Here is a 20,000-nt window from a genome sequence, read left to right on the forward strand (position 1 = left end):
ACTACGGTACGTCCACGAGTGCTGTCTGGATGCCTGGTGGTGTGAGGAGGCGTGTGAGGTGTGCGATGTTGAGTGTTACGAGGCGGGAAGTGGGTAAAAGTGAAGGTATTGTGTTGCTCAATAATCTTTGTACTGTCAGCTGTAATAGAGTCAATAGTCATCGTTCACTTAATACCATTCTCATCTCCACGGTGTTTGACATCCCTCCCGCTGCTTTATGTCTTTGATGTGATGAGAGTCCACTAGCTGTCAGATTTTGTTTGTCACTAGATTAGATAGATAACGGAAACTAAATACAAACGTGAATAATACTGGCCACATCTGTACTGGTGATTGTAAACGCATTCCTGTGGTGTTTTCGTACCCTTCGTGTGATTGACAGTAAATACAGGCTTGGCTAGGCATGAGTTATGATGAATATTGATAACAGTGTGTCAATATACAGGATATGTTATCTGTCTAAGGCCTGTATTCTGAAACGCTTTGTTGTCTCACCATGACTATTTTCAAAGGCCACAGAGATGATTAGCTAAGTTCACAGGAGTGTTGCCCCTGTTGATGATGTAGAAATATTGTTAATCTGCCACAAGAACCTCAAAAAAAACCCTTAAAATGCTGTGTAACTTCAAGTAGAGCCTTATGAATGTAGAGGAGCAGTACAAAAGTGTTTCAGAATATGTGACAACCCATGTAAGGCTAAGATAGGAATATGATGACAAGTACTGATGATGAAATTAACACATGAGTGACGGAATATTTGTGATTAACTGCATGCTCAAGGGAAATGTTTTATCCTCACTGCACAGGAAGGTAGTAAGGCCATTTAAAGTATAGCTTGAAAAATGAGTGCAGTTACAGTTCTATGGGGAGTAAATGGCTGTGTCAATAGTGGCTTGCATTATCTCCATGTCAGGGCATTGCAAAATACTAGGTCATGTTGTGTGTTGGGAGTGAGTGGGGTCGGATTTGGTGTCAAGGACGCATCTTATTGGTACTTATCGGCACTCCTCCCTTGACCTTATTAATTAACATTTATTTCTCACTGAACTCTCTACATGAATCTTGAGTTAGCCATAAAACATCCTGAATATTGAACTGTAAAGAAATAAGTAAAAGAAAAGGATAAAATAAAATAGTAAAAATGTAAAAAAAAATAAATAATGAAAATAGTAATAATGTAAGTTCCAGATGGCAGATTGACAACTAGCAATGGCAGGACTGGGCATGAAATAAATGTGAGGTACATTTAATCAGCTCACCTAAATCTAATGCCATTCGATACCCAACCTTATAACTTTACTTTTATCAATCAAATTAACACTTTCCTGCAATTTGGTAAGGTCTTCTGTAATTATTAACCATTCTGAGATAATTCTTCTTGCTTCTTAGCCATCTTTGAGCATTATACTGACTAAAAATTGCTAAATCTACCCGTTTATTTATTTATTTATTCATTTATTTATTTATTTTTATTTATTTATTTTTTTTTTTTTTTTGTTTTTGTTTTTGTTGATTTTTATTAAGATTTTGTTTCTGGTGCTGTGAGGTGTTGCATGTCTCAGTGAAAGAGTTAAGTCATGAAGTGATGTTAGATTTAGTTGAGTCCAGAGTGTTGTCAGATCCATTCAGGTCAGATTGTGGCAAATGTACGTACTAGGTCAGGCTGTGATGTGTTAACCCTTCACTGCTGTTTGGTACAAGTTTCCTTTATTACTAATCACTGAGACATCTTTACTTGTTCTGCAGCCACTTCCAATTATTAAACTGACCATAAATCACAAAATCTCTTCTTTTTAATGCCCTTCTTTCTTGTAGATGTTTATAAAGACTTCATGCATTACTTAAAGTGTTGTTAAGTGTGAGTAAATGATGCTTAATATAATGCTTTTCACTGTGACATGAAACAGTTAACACCACAAAAAGTAAATGAATGATGCTTTATTTCAGCGACTCTATCACAAAACAAGACACATGCAGGCAGATAGTAATGCATTATAGCTGGTTAGATTTCCGTTGACTTCTTGCATTGTTCCATTGTATTGCCAACAAGTGTGTGGTGAGTGATGCGGCAGAAGTCAAAAGATAACATCACTGCTCTTATCTTGTAGTCTTAATGGGTGGATTTCCTGGTTTTGGGCATTATAATGGTAGACTCATAGTTTTGCATATACTCCTTTGTCCCTTTTCTTAGAGAGAGGGGTTGGTGCCACATATGAGTGTCCTCCAGTCGTTTCTGTCCCTTGTATCTTCCTCTGTGTCTCCCATCCTTTGCAGTTCTACCACAGTTCCATCCCTTCATCCTCTCTGTCTTCCCCTCGATCTTCTGGCTTGTTTAATCGGCTCCTGGTCTTCTGGTGACTATTTTTAATTTCTAGCTCACTAATTTGATGTACAGTATGATACTTAATTATTTTTCAAGGTTACTGATATAACTTCTATGGAACACTGAAAGCACCTTAGGAATATACAGGTGGTTAGGTTAGAAATATGCACCCAGCATTGATATGGGTGGTGGTGGTGGTGGTGGTATGGGGGAGGAAGGCCAAAGTGTGCAGTGGGTTGTGAAGGGCTGAGCATGAGAGTGAAAGTGATGGTGGTGGTGAAGGTAGTGGTGGTGGTGGTGGTGGTGGTGGTGGTGGTGAACTTGATGCAAGGTCGGCCCCCATCCATGTCTTGCTACACCAGACGCACTGAAACTCATCTTCCTCTCAGCTATTTTCAGTGCAGGTGTTTTATTTATTTGTTGTTTGTTTGCTGTGCTCTTGTGATGCTTTGATTTGACTATTTGCTGTTGTTGTTTTTGCTGTTTCTCATGCATGTGTAAAAAAATATTGTTCATTAATTTTCTTCCTATTATGTATTGTTTATTTGTTTGTTTGTTTACTTGTTTGTTTGCTATTGTTGTTGCTGTTATTCATATTTCCATTCTTGTTGTTCATATTCTTATTCATAGTCACATTTTTATTGTTATTATTCATTTATTTATTTATATTCTCATTCTTCTCATTGTCATCCACATTTTCATCTATATTTTAATTCTTCTTATTCACATTCTTATTCTCATTATTTTTGTTATCATTCATATGCTCATTCTTCTTGGTATTCACATTCTTATTCTTACATTCATTTTTGTTGTTATTCATGCTTCTCCATGGCCCATATTTATTTATTTATTTATTTATTTATTTATTTATTTATTTCATTTCTTTATTTTTTTATGTATTTATTTTTTTCTTTATTCTCTCTTCCATTTACTTATCTCCTCTTTACCGTTTTAGTGTGGATATTCTCCTCTTATATCTTCGTGTGTCCCTATTTTCGTTTCAGTGTTTATAATTTAGATATATCATCATTGTGTTTCATCATTCAAATTCTTCCATCATCCACATTTTTTTTTATTTATTTATTTATCTATTTATTTATTTATGTTTCTTTTCTTTCCTCTTCTCCAAATGTGAATGTGGTGCTTGACAAACATGCCTTCTCATTGCATTGGGAAAGCCACACACACACACACACACACACACACACACACACACACACACACACACACACACACACACACACACACACACACACACACACACACACACACACAGCAAATACCTCACATTTTTTTGCTGTCATGGTAGTCCGTTGTCTTGCATTCAATAAGTGCAAGTAATGACCATTGTTTATGTGTTAAGTGCAGCAGTGTTACAAATCTTGCACCATCTTTTAATACCGTCAAGGAATTTTTTGTCATCGTCTGCTGTTTCTTTCTTTTCCATTCAACAGATATTAAATAGATGAATTGATATATATGTATTTAATTGATCATTCATTCATCTTTTTTTTTTTCTTTTTTTTTCAGTCCTTAAGTTTTTTTGTAATCTACTTTTTGTATCGGGAAAAATCAGATGTAAAACTTTCCCTCTTCCTTGTTGTGTCTCATTTCACCTATACTCTCTAAAGCTTATATTCCTCATATTTACCTAATAGACACTGATTTCCTTCCCATTCTATTCTGATCCACTTTCCTTTTTCATGTAGAATCAAATTAATCTTTCTGTCATTATATTTCTCTGTCCTTTGCTCAATAAGCTCACATTCTTGCTATTCCTGATAGACTCTGATTTCTTTAGCTTTTTCCTTATCTACTTTCATTATTCATGCTGGATCTAATCAGTCTGTCTTTATATTTCTCTATCTATTTATATTTTTCTATTAAGCTCACATTCTTCTTCATTACTCAACTGACACACTGATTATTATGTTTTATTCTTATTTACTTTCTTTTCTCATGCAAGATCAAATGACTGTCTTTCTGTTTTCATATTTTTCTGCCCTTCATTTCCCAGTCATTCAGTAAACTCAAATTCTTCACAATTACATACATGATAAACTCTAATTTCTTTGCCCTTTCTTTGCCCTTCTGTTCTTAACCACTTCCATTACTCAGGCAGGATCAAATTAGCCTTTCTTCTTCACATTTTTCTGTCCTTCACTTCCCAGTCATTCAGTAAACTCATATTACTCATCATTACTTATTTGATAAACTTATTTCTATGTCCTTCATCACTTTCACTTTCCCTTCCCTTCACTGGATGAGATGGAAGCCGTTCTGTCTCTCACTTTGTCAGTCAGTACACTCACATTCCTCTCCTTCACTCACTTGAACTGGAAATACTGTCTTGATTTACAAAGAAGGAAGAAAGGAAGGGGGTAAAGGAAGGATGGTGAAAGAATAGATGATAAGAATAAGTATTAGTGAAAAGTGAAAATTAGTGAAAAGAAGATGAAGATATTGCCTTTTTTTGTCTTCTTTTGTTTTCCCAACTCGAGAAAAAAACTTATTTAGATTTTATTCCTTTTCTTTGTCTTCATTCATTTTCCCTTCTGTAAATTTCTTTATGTTTTTGTCTTTATTCATTTTCCCACTCTTTATATTTCATTCCCTTTTCCTTTTCTAAATTTTTCTATCGTTTTCTCTCCATTCTTTCACTTTCCCTTCTCTAGATTTATTTATCTTTTCATCTTCATTCACTTTCTATTTTCTTGATTCCATCTATTGTTGTCTCCAGTCACTTCATCTCTAGATTCCATTCCCTTTTAGTCTCTATTCACTTCACTGTCTCTTCAAAAACTTACTCCTCACTCTCCCTTCTCTTTAAAAACTCACCTTCGTACTTATCCTTTCACTCACCCTCCTTTCACCACCAACAGGACAAGATGGATGCCTTTCTCAGCCTGTTTGACCCAACACTGGAGGATGAGACCCCGAGCGACATGGATGAACTAAACAGCAATGTGATCCGAGACAACACTTGGCAACATGAGAGGCGAGGGACCTTAGGGGGCATTCGGCGGGGTCCCAGTGTGGCCATCCTGCCTGATCAGCTTCCCTCAGAACCTCAGGAAGGGAATATTGAGTACAAGTTGAAGCTCGTGAATCCCAACCATGAGAGATTTAAACGTCTGGTGTCGCAGGTATTTGTTTCCTCGGGTGTAGGTGATGTTGTGGTTTGTGGTACAAGGGAGGGGTGTATAGAAATGGGGTGGTTTTATTTGTGTGTTTACTTCATTTGTGTTGGTGTAGTTTGCAGGACTTGAGTTAGGCTTCTGTTGTGTTGTGCTTTGTTCACACACTTATTCAATCAGTCAGTCAGTCAGTCAGTCACTCATTCACTCACTCTTTCATTAATTTACTCAATGACTAAACCATTCATAAACTTATGCACTCATTCATGCACATAACTATTCACTTACCCACTCACTCACTCACTCACTCACTCCATCTATTTACCCAACCACTAAAGCATTCACATACCCACTCACCCATCCATTCACTCCCTCTCAGATGCAGTGGAGGTTACGCGAGGGTCTGGGAGAGGCTATTTACGAGATTGGCGTGGAAGACTCTGGGTTCCTGCTGGGTCTGACGGAGGAGGAACTAGAGGCGTCCATGGCCACCCTGCGTCGCATGGCCTGTCAGCTGGGCGCCTCTCTCACTGTCATCCGGGAGAAGGTCATTCAGGGTCACGACGGGCAGACTCGCAAGGCTGCAGAAGTTCTAGTCAGAAAGGTAAGAGTTGGTTTTGACCTTGTTTTCTTGAAGTTTTAGCAAAGGTAAGCATTCTTTTATTGTCCTTTTTTGAAGTTAGATAAGTTTTTTTTATTTTGAAGTTCTGTTTATAAAATTAAGTGTTCTTTTTGTCCTTTCTGAAGTTCTAATTATAAAGTTAAGGGTCCTTTTTGTTCTTTTTTTTTTTAAAGTTAGAATAGTGAGAGTTGCTTTTATCTGTCTTTTTTTTTTTATGTATGAAGGGCAGTGGCTAAGGGCAGCAAGGTATGAATATATAAAGAAAGGGCCATTGAGGTGCCAGTCCCTAAAGGAGATGCAAAAGTGTAGATAAAAGATAAAGAATTGTCTTGAAATTTCCCTCTTGATAAAATTTAAGTTGTAGGAGGAGAGAAGCAGAGAAAAGGAAGGGGGAAATAGAGAAAAGAAAGGTAGAAATACAGAGAATGGAGAGGAAAATATCAAAAAGAAAAGGAGAATAGAGAAAAGGAGGAGGAAGTAGAGAAAAGAAAGGGGAAAATAGAGGAAAGGGAGAAATTCAGAAAAAGAAGGGGAATAGAGAGGGGAAATAGAGAAAAGGAAGAGGGAAATCAAGAAAGGGAACGGAAAAATAGAGAAGGAAAGGGATAAATACAGAAGGAAGGAGAAAAATAGAGAAAAAAGAAAATAGACAAAAAGGAAGGGAGAAATAAAGATAAAATAAGAAGGAAAAACAGAAACAAGAAAGAAATAAACATAATGAATATCTGTTATGTAAACTGGTGGCTATTTTAAAAGTTCTTGTTTGTTGGTCTCTGTGTTGCTTTGAATGACGAGTGCTGTGAGGTGTGTTGTGTTGTGAGGCCAAGTTTTCATCTGTTGTGTTGAAATGTTGCATGAAAATTAATGTTTGGAGAGATTGAGTTTATTTTGTGTTTCTGTTGTTTTGTTGAAATTTGAATGTGAAAAGTGGTATTTGTTTTTAAGAATTAGAGTTCATTATTTGTTGTTTTAAATTTAGCACAAAGTTTACTTAATGTTGATGATGTTGTTTTGTTGAAATTTGAATGTGAAAAGTGATACTTGTTTTAAGAATTTATTTAAGAGTTTATTATTTGTTGTTTTCAATTTCTGGTGCTAAAAGTAATATTTGTTTTTTGTCAGTGTTATTGTTTTGAGACTTTTAGCACGATAAGTAATACTCATTTTGAGACATACTTATATTTTTTTGTTTTGATATTGTCTTGTCAGAAACATTATGAAACAGATGGATAAATAAGTACTAGAAAAATAATCTTATAACCATTAACCACAGTACAAAAACACAACTTGAAAAACACCAACAACTCTTTTTTTTTCCCCTTTGATCTCACTGCATCTCATCACATCACCACTACAACCTAAACAACTAAACCCTCTCTATCTGTCTACCTAATGTCAACTTCAAATCTCACCAGTAACCCACATACTACCCCCTTTATCTCACTGCATCTCCTCACATCAGCACCACAACTTAAAAAAACCAAACCCTCTTTTCCTAGGTACCTGATGACCAGTATAGTATAGAGCTCCGAGTGGCGGTTCTTGGCAACTCGGACGTGGGCAAATCGACGCTGCTTGGAGTGCTGACACGAGGGGAGCTGGACAACGGAAGGGGGTGCGCGCGTCTCAATGTGTTTCGTCACCGCCATGAAGTCTGCTCTGGGAAAACCTCCTCTATATCTTTGCAGCTTATGGGGTTTGACTCTCAGGTAGGGGTGGGTTTGTTTACCATGTGTTTGACTTAGTTCTTGGTGTGTTTGTGTTGATGATTTGCAGTCTGTCAATGTTCAGGTTTAGTAGGTTGTATTAAGAGGTTTTCTTCAGTTCTCTTATCAATTTGGCTATATTTATACTCTGATGGTTGCCTTAGTGCTCATTCTATACTCCTCATCAACCGCCAATCAGTTCTCACTCTTGTCGTCATCTACCAAATAGCTCACATTCCTTTTGCTGTCCACCCTCAATCAGCTCTCACTCCTCTTGCCCTTCACCAATCAACTCACACTTCTCTCATCCTCCACCAATCAACTCACACTTCCATCCTGCACCAATCAGCTTACACTCTTGTCATCATCCACCAATCAGCTCACACTTCTCCCTCACTACAGGGGAACGTCATTGACCAGACCTGCACTAGGAGCCGAGACTATGATGATGAGGACATTTGCAGCCAGTCCATCAAGATAATCAACTTTATTGATCTCGCCGGAGACCAGAAGTACCTCAAGACAACAGTGTTTGGCCTGTCAGGGTACTCGCCCCACTATGCTGTGCTGGTGGTGAGGTGAGCTTGTCTGTAGGGGTTTGTGTGTTGTTAAAGGAAAGTTTTTTTTTTATATTTTATGTAAGGGTTTCTGGCCAAGGGCAACAGAAAGGGTGAAAAAAAGGCCATTGACAATAATGTAAGAGGGGCACTGGCCAAGAGAAACCACAAGAGTGAAAGAGTGAAAAAAATAGGCCCACTGATAGTGATATAAGAGGGGCACTGGCCAGGTGCAACAAAAAAGGCAAAAAAAGAAAAAAAAAAATACCCTCTGAGGTGACAGTCCTAAAAGAAAGGTCAAAAGTGTTATCCCAAACTGAAAGATGTCTTGAAACCTCCATCTTGAAAGAGTTACAGGAAGGAGGAAATACAGACACAGGCAGGGAGTGGAGAGAACTGGTACAAATGTAGTAGCTAGGTAAAAAGACTGCAATAAATTTCACACCAGGAGACAGTACAAAATATCACACACTGCTGTTGTGGGAAGAAGAAGGTAGATATTTGAAGGAACACAAGGAAAAGATGAGACAGGGAAGGTGCTTGAATATTGTAGAAAAGCACATATGAATGAAGGAGAAGGAAAGGTGATAAGGACAAGGAATACAAATCAACTGAAGGAAAGTGGATAGATATAGACACAGAACCACATTGGTGCAGTGGAGGCTCAATATACAACAGCTACGTAAATACAGATGTCCTGCGAGGAAAGGTCACATATTCATATTCTTAGAAATGAAAGGTCAGGTGATTCTAAGCTGGAAGTATTTTGTGGTTAAATGCTTTTTATGTAGTGGTTTAGAAGATACCAGACATTTAAATATGGATGCACATCAATGGCTAGTGGTTGCACTGTTCCATCTAGCTGGTCATTGTTGCCATATTGAGCTCATTATATTATTTGCTACAATGATACACCACGTTCTTGATTTGCATTTTATCTTAATTTGCAATACCTTGATTTATAATGAAATAGCACTCTCATGATGGCAACACCCACCATTGCTACCCTTCCTCCCTCCCTCCCCCTCGCCAGCTCTTAGCCTGTTTGTACTTGAATGTCCTTTAATATCTTAATCATTGAAAGCATTTGACCATACAAGATTTCATTATTGTTTTTTACAGGCCCAGTAGTTATGTTTTTATGTCCTAAATTATGACTTTACAGTACCATAGCATTAGCACAGGTGAGCGACACACTGTAGGCTTACTTAGGCTGGTTCTGACCTACACCAAAAATTAGTTTACTACATGGCAGGAATGGAACTGTTGTAACTTGAGGACCCTGTGTACTCAGCAAACTTACAACTCATCCCTCCCTTTGCAGTGCCTTCTCTGGTGTGGCTCCCATGACGGAGGAGCACCTCAGCTTGGCACGGGCCCTTGACGTGCCCATCGTCATTGTGGTGACCAAGACAGACATCGCCTCCCCACAGCAGATCCAGCGCACCATCACAGACCTTACCCAGACCCTCACACAGCCGGGATACAAGCGGGTGAGTTGTGTGAGCCGTGTCTGGCACTGTGTGAAGATGACACAGGAAGGTTTGAGGAAGTTCATATGCAGTGGAGCAGTGAAGGGTGATCATTGTCTTCATCACCAATATCATCATCTTCATTTAACTCTTTCACTGCTATTTGACACATGGTTCCTTGATGCCAAATAATGTCGAGATGTTTCATTTCTTCTACAGCCGCCAGTAAAGAGTCTACTATCTATATGTTGGAAAATTTAATCTTTTAATCCATTTCCTTTTCTTGTAGGTGTTTGTAAGGAGTTTATGCAGTACTTTTAATGGTGTGAATCATTGCATATTGTAGTGAAAGGATAAAAAAACGTGTAGAAATCTAAAAAGAAAAGTAAGAAAAATATAATTAAGATATGTATTGAGGGCATGCTCACTTATCATTGTTCACACTAGGAGACAGTTTCTCTATGTGCAGTGATTCTAAAACTACCATACCGATCTGAGAATTTTAGAATCATTAACATAAGGGAATCATCTGCTCGTCTGAATAATAAAACGTCAGCATGTCTTCTATATATAGCTTTATTATGTGTGTATATGTATGTATTTTTTTACATTTCATTATTTGTGCCAGATGGTGTGAGGGGAAACCCAACCATGATGTGCAGTGACAGTGTTGATGTTGCCTCTGACTTCCTTGTGCAGTAATTGATAATGGAGCTGATAAATAACTAGGAATTCAGCTTATGTGTTGTAACAATTCTCTGTGTTGTTGTAATATGACCACTACTGCTTGCATTATTTTATCTGTTAGGTTTTCTTTCTTTTCTGTTGTCTTTTCAAAGCTTGCATATATAAAAACATAACTGATAGAAAAGAATAGCACAAAATATATAAACTTGTGGTGATGCTCTGAAGATCTTATCTATGTTTACAATCAGGATTTTTAACTCAGCATAACATCCTGTGCCACTGACGCAAGAGAATGGAAAATATATATTTCCTTTTTTTTTTTTTTTTTTTTTTTTATCATTATTGCAGTGGAGTGTTATCAATATAAATTGTAAAGCTTGTTTTGCCAAACTGGAGAGCTGCCATTTCCATTATTACAAAGGAATGTTTTTTTAGACTGTTAGGGCTTCAAAGCTTCCTGTCCAGAAATAGATTCATAACCTTCCTTCACTTACACAGCAGCTTTTTAAGAATACAACAACATAAGAAAACAAGGGTTGGTGCAGGAAGCCATCAGGCCTACACGTGGCAGTCCATGTATGAAACATGCCTGCTTATTTCCACCTATCATCCCCATCCATAAATCTGTCTAATCCTTTAAAGTTCCCTAATGATTCAGCACTAACAACCTGATTACTGAGTCCATTCCATTCATCTACCACTATGATTGAGAACCCATTACAATTCCTATTTCCTTTTTAAATCTAACTTATCCAAACTCTTCTGCATATAAGTGGAAAATAGATTTGGATAATGGCTAAGTTGTATTTCCACATGAAGTAAAAAGGTGTATTAAACTCAGATGACGACTAAGGTGTATTCCCACAGGTGCCACTAATTGTCCAGAACGAGGATGACGCCATAACAGCCGGCAGCAACCACTTGGAGGGCAACGTGGTGCCAATCTTCTGCGCCTCCAGCGTCACCGGGGACGGACTCAGTCTGCTCAAAAAGTTCTTGTTTGTTTTGCCACCACGCATGAGCAACAAGGAGAGGGAGAAGCTGGAGCAGGTGTGTGTGTGTGTGTGTGTGTGTGTGTGTGTGTGTGTGTGTGTGTGTGTGTGTGTGAGAGAGAGAGAGAGAGAGAGAGAGAAATTGATTCATTAACTTGGGGAGAAAAGACACATCTATACATCTATTGACAATAAGGAGAGGGAGAAGATGGGGCTGGCATGTGTCTTTAAGAGAGAGAGAGAGAGAGAGAGAGAGAGAGAGAGAGTTAACTGATTGACTTGAGGAGAAAGAGATGGGAGGAAAAAAAATATAAATAGATAAATAAACATGCAAACAAATGGCAGAGAAAAAAATGTTTATATACCTACTGACTGATTAATTAAACCACTGCAGTAAGAGAAATAAAGACAAAATAACCAAAAAAACAATGGACAAACAAACGACAGCGGGAAATAAATATGTAAACACAATTATAAATACCCAACATAGACAAGTACATCAATATACTGACAGTGTACGATAGCGACTAAAAAATACTCTTCCTCTCACCCTTAGTCATTCTCTTCCTTCCCTCAACAGGAGCCGGCAGAATTCCAAATAGACGAAGTTTTCCATGTGGACAACAGCATCATTGTCGGGGGTCTCCTCACCAAGGGCGTCATTACCCAGGGCACCACACTACTGCTAGGTATGCGTCACCTTGCCTGCCTCACTATCTACATCTGTACCCATCACTGCATCTTACCCATAACTCATCTCACCCTTTGCTCAATTAACCCATAACATTCATGTCTCTTTTACTTCTAATACATCACTTCATTTAATTACTCTGCATCAAAATCTTGCATTCTATAGTTTACACTGCATTAGTCTTCAGTCTTTAGGTATACTGCACCCTCTATACACACAACCATTCACACTACAGGGTTTTCTCCCATAGAACATAAGAACATAAGAAAATAAGGGTTGGTGCAGAAACCTATCAGGCCTACACATGGTAGTCACTGTATGAAACATGCCTATCAGTTTCCACCTATCATTCCCATCTGCAAATTCATCTAATCTTTTGAAGCTCCCTGATGACTTAGCACTAACAACCTGATTACTAAATCTATTCCATTCCTATCTTTTTAAATCTCTTTCAAGCTTGATTATTTTTTGCCCTTTCCTGATTACTGACCATGAGAATTTTGCTTATATCACCCTTATTATATCCCCTGTACCACTTAAAGACCTTAATTCAACATCTGAATAACACAAGCACTCAATTTCTCATCAACATAATTAACTCATCCCTTGGCATAAAGACCACAATTCAACATCTGAGTAAAACACATTCAATTTCTCATCAACATAATTAACATGAACTCATCCTTTGACATTAAGACCACAGTTCAACATCCGAGTAACAATAGCATTCAATTTCTCAACAAACACAAGCTCTGACTCACCCATTGCCCTTCAGGTCCCATGGATAACTGTAGCTTTGTGCCAGTAACCATCGGCTCCCTCCACCGCAACAAGGTGCCGTGCAGGGTGGTGTGTGCGGGACAGTCTGCTTCCTTGTCTCTCGAGGGACCACAGCTGTACCTCCGGAAAGGCATGAAGTTGATGAGTGTAGAGGCGCGACCAAGGGCTTGCTTCTATTTCCAGGTAAGTCTTGTTTTTTCTATAATTTATCTCTTATTTTCATTATTTTAAGGTTTGTAAGTAAATGGAAAAGCACATCTGTCTATTTCCAGGTAATGGTAATATTTTTGGTCTATCAGTTGTTTTCCTTTCATTATTTCAATTTTTTTTTCTTTTTTTTTTTTTTTTCTTTTTGTGTCTGAAGTCCACAAGAAAATGGAAATAGGTTTGTGTTCGGGTCATATGGGCGAAAATTCTCCAACACAGACTTCCTTTCCAAATTTCTGTTTTGCTCCATCTTTACTTTTTTCCCTTTTTTCAAGTTCCTTTTACCTGCATTGCATTTAAGCCAATGAACAAGTATGTGTGTCATAAATTTGTGTTCAGGTGATGTGTGCAAAAATTCTCCAGTAGCGATTTTTCTTTGTATTCGTCTCACCTGATTCCAACTCTTTCAAACCCTGCCTATTTTTGTACCCTATAGATGTGGTGCAATGACATGTGAAGGGTGTGAGGGACTGCCTATGATTGTTCCCCAGCATTACAGACTGAGATGCATGGCTAGGGATGATGCTAATTGTCTTTCATCGCCTCTTGTGTAAATACTTGTTGACAGGGTGTTGTATGAGAGTCAGTGTGAGTTGCGGTGGACTGATTCAGTTCTGGGTATTATGTCGTGCAATGAGAGATTTAGGGTTGTTCTTGTGTCTTTTCTTGCTGAGGTTGAAACTTTCCTTCTAACACGAATGCAGAAAGTTCTCAAATGTGCAAATTCCTCTCTAGCATACACAGACACATTTCCAAAACATATTTACAGCATTCACATACTCTTGAAAAAAACAAAAATGCAGTAACTTGAATAAAACTCCATCCACAAGTCAGTTTCCTGCACAATCTCTCTCTCCCTATCAATAACACAAATACAGAAAGTTCTCAAACACATAAATTTTTCTTTAACATACACAGACACATTTCCAAAACATATTTACAGCATTCAGACTCTTGGAAAACCAAAAACACAGGAACCTGAATGAAAACTCCATCCACAAGTCAGTTCCCCACACTCTCTCTCTCTCTCTCTCTCTCTCGCTCTCGCTCTCACTCGCTCTCTCGCTCTCTCGCTCTCTCTCTCTCTCTCTCTCTCTCTCTCTCTCTCTCTCTCTCTCTCTCTCTCTCTCTCTCTCTCTCTCTCTCTCTCTCTCTCTCTCTCTCTCTCTCTCTCTCTCTCTCTCTCTCTCTCTCTCTCTCTCTCTCTCTCTCTCTCTCTCTCTCTCTCTCTCTCTCTCTCTCAAATACAGAAAGTTCTCAAACACACAAATTTGTATTCTGTTCTCGTGTTTGTTTGGGCTGCTGAGTTGTCCAGGTCAGTTTGCTCCATGCTGATCTGGAAGTCTGGAGGGACTGTCTCATTGTGGCATTTCCAGTACTCCATGCTTTTCATGCTTGTATTCAGTGGTGCAGTCACTGTTAGGAAACTGAGAAATATCCTTTGTAGTCCAGGAGGTGCTGCTGCAACATAATTTATCTCTCTTATTTCCACCTAACCTGAGAACCATCCTTTGTAGTTTGGTGAATGCTACTGCACCATTATTTACCTCAGTTATTTTCACGTAACCTAACCTAACCTCACTTAACCTGAGAAACATCCTCTGTAGTCTGGGGCTGCAACATTACTAATTTTAACCTCAATTATTTCCACCTAACTTAACCTCAGTTAACCTGAGAATCATCCTCTATTGTCTGGGTGTGCTGCTGTAATATTATTGACCTCTCATATTTTCTCCTAACATCACTGTCTCCCTCCAGGCAAGGACTCAGGTTCTGCACCACTCCACCAGCATCGGTCGAGGTTTCCAGGCAACTGTGCATATTGGCAATGTGAGGCAGACTGCTGTGGTGGAGGGCATCCTTGGCTCCCGGGGACTCCACACCAACGACAGGGGCTCCGTCATTTTCCGCTTCCTCCGTCAGCCAGAACTGGTGCAGAATGGATCCAGGCTCCTTTTCCGGCAGGGCTCCACCAAGGGCATTGGGAAGGTGATCCAGGTGTTTGAGGAGGAGCCAGACAATGTGGACATCTACAATGGCCTTGCTAGATAGACAGTCCACTGCCGGTAGGACGTGACGTCAACTGGTCTGAGGCCAGGTTATATTTATTTTCTTTGAGATGATTGTTTTATCTTGCTATGTATGTGTGCATGCATGCATACATACATACATAGTCTTTATCTCAGTTAGCCTGTTGAGGACTCAGGTTATTAGATTGTATATGTTACATTGTTTGTCAACCTGGTGTGGTCCATTGTGTGTGTGTGTGTGTGTGTGTGTGTGCGTGTTTGTGTGTGAGTGAGAGTATGCACACATGCACATGCCAGACGCCTGAGGCAGCACACGCCCACACCTGCAGGCTAAGGGGAAGGCAGAGCAGTGTTGTAAGTGCTCCTGGCCTTCCCCACAGTGCCATACACAGCCTGGTTGTCCTCACCAATTCTCTCCTGCCCTCACATCAGAGAAAATCAGGGTTTTATTTTTTGTGGAATGACAAATTTATGATGGAGTTTAGAATGTGATGGTAGAGTTGTGGGCGTCTTGGTGGCCCAAGTGTGTGAGGCAGAGAGGAACAGGATGGGAAGACTGGCTGTTTTGGTTTATGGCAGGGAAGTGAAATGTTGAGGCACTGATTAAGTCAGTAATTGTGATGGCAATGGATGGACTGCTGAGCCACATCCATTCATTGCAAATATGCTGGATATTTTTCAGCAGTGATCTTATTGCTTTGAATTTTGGAGATAATCACTTTATGGTGAATAGAGGATATTGCCAAGCACCTCCGTGAGGTGTATCTTTATCAGATGTTACTGTTGTATAGATAGCCATGCACTTATTTGTCTAATTGAGAATTTCTTGTGCATAATAATGTTAAGGACAGCAGTTCTTTCTTTCACAGTTGGTTATATTAGTCATGAATAGTTTTGTTTACTGTACTGACAGTATACAACTCCAGTGTCGCACTGTTTAGTATTTATCATGAGCACTAGAGTCACGTCTGTATTACTATATCTTTAAATGTTCTTTCTAATGTTTACCTATTATTGTAGTGTAGGTTAATGATTCATCAGGAACTTTAATATATTAAGCTTTACAGTGTTACTTGAGTGCAGTGTTCCTGTGATGCTAAGTGTGTGGACAGGCCTGCTGTAACAGTCACTGATTCAGTCAGAGACAACACCACAACTTGGACATCAGAGCCTCTGCCTGACGGAGTCTCTTCAGTCGCTGTGAAAGGAAAGGAACGCCACACACAGCAGTCTGCTCGTGGGGTTCTGGATGCTGCAAGATGATGGAACCTCACTGGAGCTTCCCTCACCACTGAAGGCACTTGGTGAAGCAGAATGTGATAGAGGGTAGTTGAGGAAAGAGGTGGTGTCTGCTGCCATAGGAATCTCCTTAATTAAGTTAGTGGTGGTAGTGAGGTGTGTTGAGACCGTGACCCAGTGCTGTGATGCCATGCCATGCCATGCCATGCCATGCCTGTTGCTGCATCAGGGACGTTCAGTGTGGGAAGGTTTGCTGCCCACCTGCCATCGGACTTTATACTTTTCTGAAGCCCAAATCTTGAAACGCAGAGTTCAAAGTTTTACAATAATGTCTTTTTTTGTACAATACAATATTTTACTAAGGAAATTTGATATTAATTGAATAATAATGATACTTGTGAAATATACTTAAATTGTATGTACGTACCAGAATCTAACTTTTGAAGGCCATTTGGTGTGGAAAGGAGGAAGAGAATGAAGGAGAGAAGATGGAAATCATGAGGTGCTGATGACAAGCACCTCACCTGCCACTTGACAAAGCAACGTTGTACCTGCATAGTTTTTTGTAAGAAAACTTAGAAGTATGGAAATCTTCCCTTAATTCCTAACTGGTAAGATCCATCATGCTGATGCTGAGTGATCAAGTAAAGTGAAGTGATTGAAGAATTTCTTGCTGCTGCTGAGACTTGTGTGAATGGTAGTGGAAAGTGTCCGTCTTGAGAAAATATTAAGTTCATTAAATTAAGTTGAAATGCATACAGAGGCAGTATGTCTGATGGAATGCTGTGCTGGTACCAATGTCATCCAAGTTAGAGAAGAAACTTTTCTCTGCGTGAAAATATGTCTGATAATTGTAATTCATTACTGATAAAAAATTGACATAAATTTGTTACTTGTTGGTGATGAGGGGAATTGAAAAGAAGAAATTTTGTGGAATAGAAGAGAAGATAGAATAGAGAAAAGGAAAAACATGAGGATTAGTTAGGAATGGAGGTGAGTTGAAGTATGAAGTTTGTATCGGCATATGACAGAAGATGAGGAAATGAAAAGGATATTGACATTGAAATGGAGTGAGAAGACTGGATCAGTGTATAAAATGTGGAAAAGTGGAGGACAGTAATGCGAATGAGGGAAAGTTTGGACGTTAATAAGAAAAGAGCAAGTTTGTGTTGACATTTGTTCCTGAAGTCCCACCATTCACTCATCCTTTCAGTCACTGGTCCTTGGCTCACAGACACCCACACCATTTGCTGCCATTTGACCCATTCGTTGAGGTCATTCCACTGCTGATGATAGTCACCACATGAGGCAACCTGTGTTAGAAGTGTGTCTGGAATTAATCAGTCAGAACCCCCTATTTGCTGGCCTGGTCTGAGTGCTAACCTTGGATGCCACATGTAGAGTAGTGTTAGAGTCTAGCGTGTAATCGTGAAGTGAGTCTGTCGCGATGCATATTACGTTTTAGTGGTGTCTGATGGCAGGTGGGTGCATAACTGTGTCGTCTGTTTTCTTTCATTATAGTTTGCATATATTTGGATACCTGATGTATATACGTATATATATATAACAGAATTTATTTTTTGAATGAGAGATGCCTTATCACAATGGTTTATTATATTAATGATTGACCTAAGTTTTTGTGCTTTCTGTGTTAGTCTGTGAGATGGTCCCTCCTAAACACCGGTAAATATTGCTTTCATATTTACAATAAATATAGGAACATTTGCTTTGTGTTCATGACCTTGTTAGTGGAGTGGAGGATAATACTGTGAGAAGAGAACAGGATTGCTTGTGTATCTAAAAATTATATCTTTAGTGAAAGAAGAAGAAAAAGAGAAAATAAGTGGGATTAAACAGCTGATGTGTTGTGCAGCCAATCTCTGTTCCGATTTTGTGAAGTGTTCCTTTCCTTGAGTTTCTCCTCTGTGGGTCTGTGTTCTGTTTTGTCACTTTTCTCTCCTCCGCACTCAGCTTGCAAAGCTTTCTCTGAACACCACCCGACTGGAGATCACATCAGTAAATAATGTATGTAGTTTGATATCTTCCTTAGATTACTAAATGCAACAATAAATTATCAAGACTTAAGTATACCAGCAATTAACAAGCGTGTTTTGAGTGTACAGACTGGTCTGTCCTGATAGAAAACGGAATTGACATCAGCACCAACTTAGATATTTTCGATAGTTATTTCCACCTCTGCTTTGATATGATCGTACCTACCAAGAAAATAAAGATATACCCAAACAATAAACCATGGATTAATACAGAGCTAAAATCTATGCTAAATGAAAAACACAGACTCGAGCGTAATAGAAGTGATGCTGAAAGAAGAATATTGCAAAGAAACATAGATAAGAAAATATCTGATTCTAAAAGAATATACAAAGAAAAAGTTGAAGGCTTGTTTAAGACAAATAGAGTAAAAGACGCTTGAAAGGGACTTAAAACCTTGTGTGGGCACAAGAAGAAACAGAGTGTGCCTGAACCAAAAAATATCAACACATATGTAAACGAAATGAACGCGTTCTTTGCGAGATTTGAAAGCCATGATTTCAGTGATGCGTGTAATGAGGTAATGACAGAAATTCAATCTCATAATGATGAAAGAATAATAATTAGGCAAGAAGACGTGCAGAAGTCCCTGCAGAATATACGGGCAGGTAAAGCTACAGGGCCAGACGGAATGCCTGCTATGGTACTTAAACATTGTGCAAAACAACTGACACCCGTACTGACAACATTATTTCAGGATTCAGTAGATCAGGGAGTGGTACCTTATAAATGGAAGGAATCTGAAGTAAAACCTATTGCAAAAAATAACTGTCCAAAAGATCCCAAAGATTTTAGACCTGTAGTATTAACATCTAATATTATGAAATGTTTAGAAAGTGTATTGAAAAATTACATCTGTGAAAAAACTAATAATATAAAAGACCCTATGCAGTTTGCTTATTGTAATAATAGGAGTGTACAGGATGCGACACTTACATTATTGAATGATGTTAACAAACATTTAGATAAGCCCAAACCACAAATTAGAGCACTTTATTGATTTTAGTTCAGCATTTAATACAATGCAACCTTATATTCTGCTCAATAAAATGCTAGAAATGGGTGTAAATAGAAATATCTTAAGATGGATTTTTAGCTTTTTATCCCAGAGACCCCAGTATACCAATGTAAACAATGTCAAGTCTGATGTGATATTAACTAACACAGGAGCCCCACAAGGTTGTGTGTTGTCCCCTGTTCTTTTCACCTTGTACACAGATGATTGTAGAAGTGGAATTGATGACTGTACTATTGTGAAATATCCTGATGATACAGTTATCTTAGGAAAAATTGTAAATGATAATTATAAAGGCTATTTAACTCAGGTTAAAAAATTTGTTGATTGGAGTAAACAAAATTTTTTGGAGCTCAATGTAAAGAAAACTAAGGAGATGATATTTGATTTCAGAACTAAAAATAAACATGTACCAGACCTATTAACAATTAGAGAAGAAAACGTAGAAAGAGTAAACCAGTATAAGTATCTGGGCTTTATGATCGATGAC

The 20,000-nt window shown here is 38.5% G+C and overlaps 1 protein-coding gene across 4 annotated transcripts in view; it reads left to right on the forward strand.

Moving 5' to 3' along the window:
- The window catches only part of LOC135092237 (GTP-binding protein 2-like), a 25,721-nt gene extending 7,554 nt beyond the window's left edge, over positions 1-18,167 (forward strand). For 3 of the 4 annotated variants that reach the window (XM_063990602.1, XM_063990604.1, XM_063990603.1), the window contains exons 3-11: positions 5,206-5,469; positions 5,840-6,064; positions 7,582-7,791; positions 8,191-8,366; positions 9,670-9,838; positions 11,372-11,554; positions 12,077-12,185; positions 12,963-13,150; positions 14,933-18,167. In XM_063990602.1, the coding sequence (XP_063846672.1) occupies positions 5,206-5,469; positions 5,840-6,064; positions 7,582-7,791; positions 8,191-8,366; positions 9,670-9,838; positions 11,372-11,554; positions 12,077-12,185; positions 12,963-13,150; positions 14,933-15,226 (1,818 nt within the window). In that variant the 3' untranslated portion in view covers positions 15,227-18,167. Of the gene's footprint in view, positions 7-5,205; positions 5,470-5,839; positions 6,065-7,581; positions 7,792-8,190; positions 8,367-9,669; positions 9,839-11,371; positions 11,555-12,076; positions 12,186-12,962; positions 13,151-14,932 lie in introns of all 4 variants that reach the window. The other variant, XM_063990605.1, reaches the window with a different exon arrangement.
- Positions 18,168-20,000: the final 1,833 nt, after the last annotated feature.

Source organism: Scylla paramamosain, chromosome 39, assembly GCF_035594125.1.
Source record: "Scylla paramamosain isolate STU-SP2022 chromosome 39, ASM3559412v1, whole genome shotgun sequence".
In the NCBI taxonomy this organism is placed as follows: domain Eukaryota; kingdom Metazoa; phylum Arthropoda; class Malacostraca; order Decapoda; family Portunidae; genus Scylla; species Scylla paramamosain.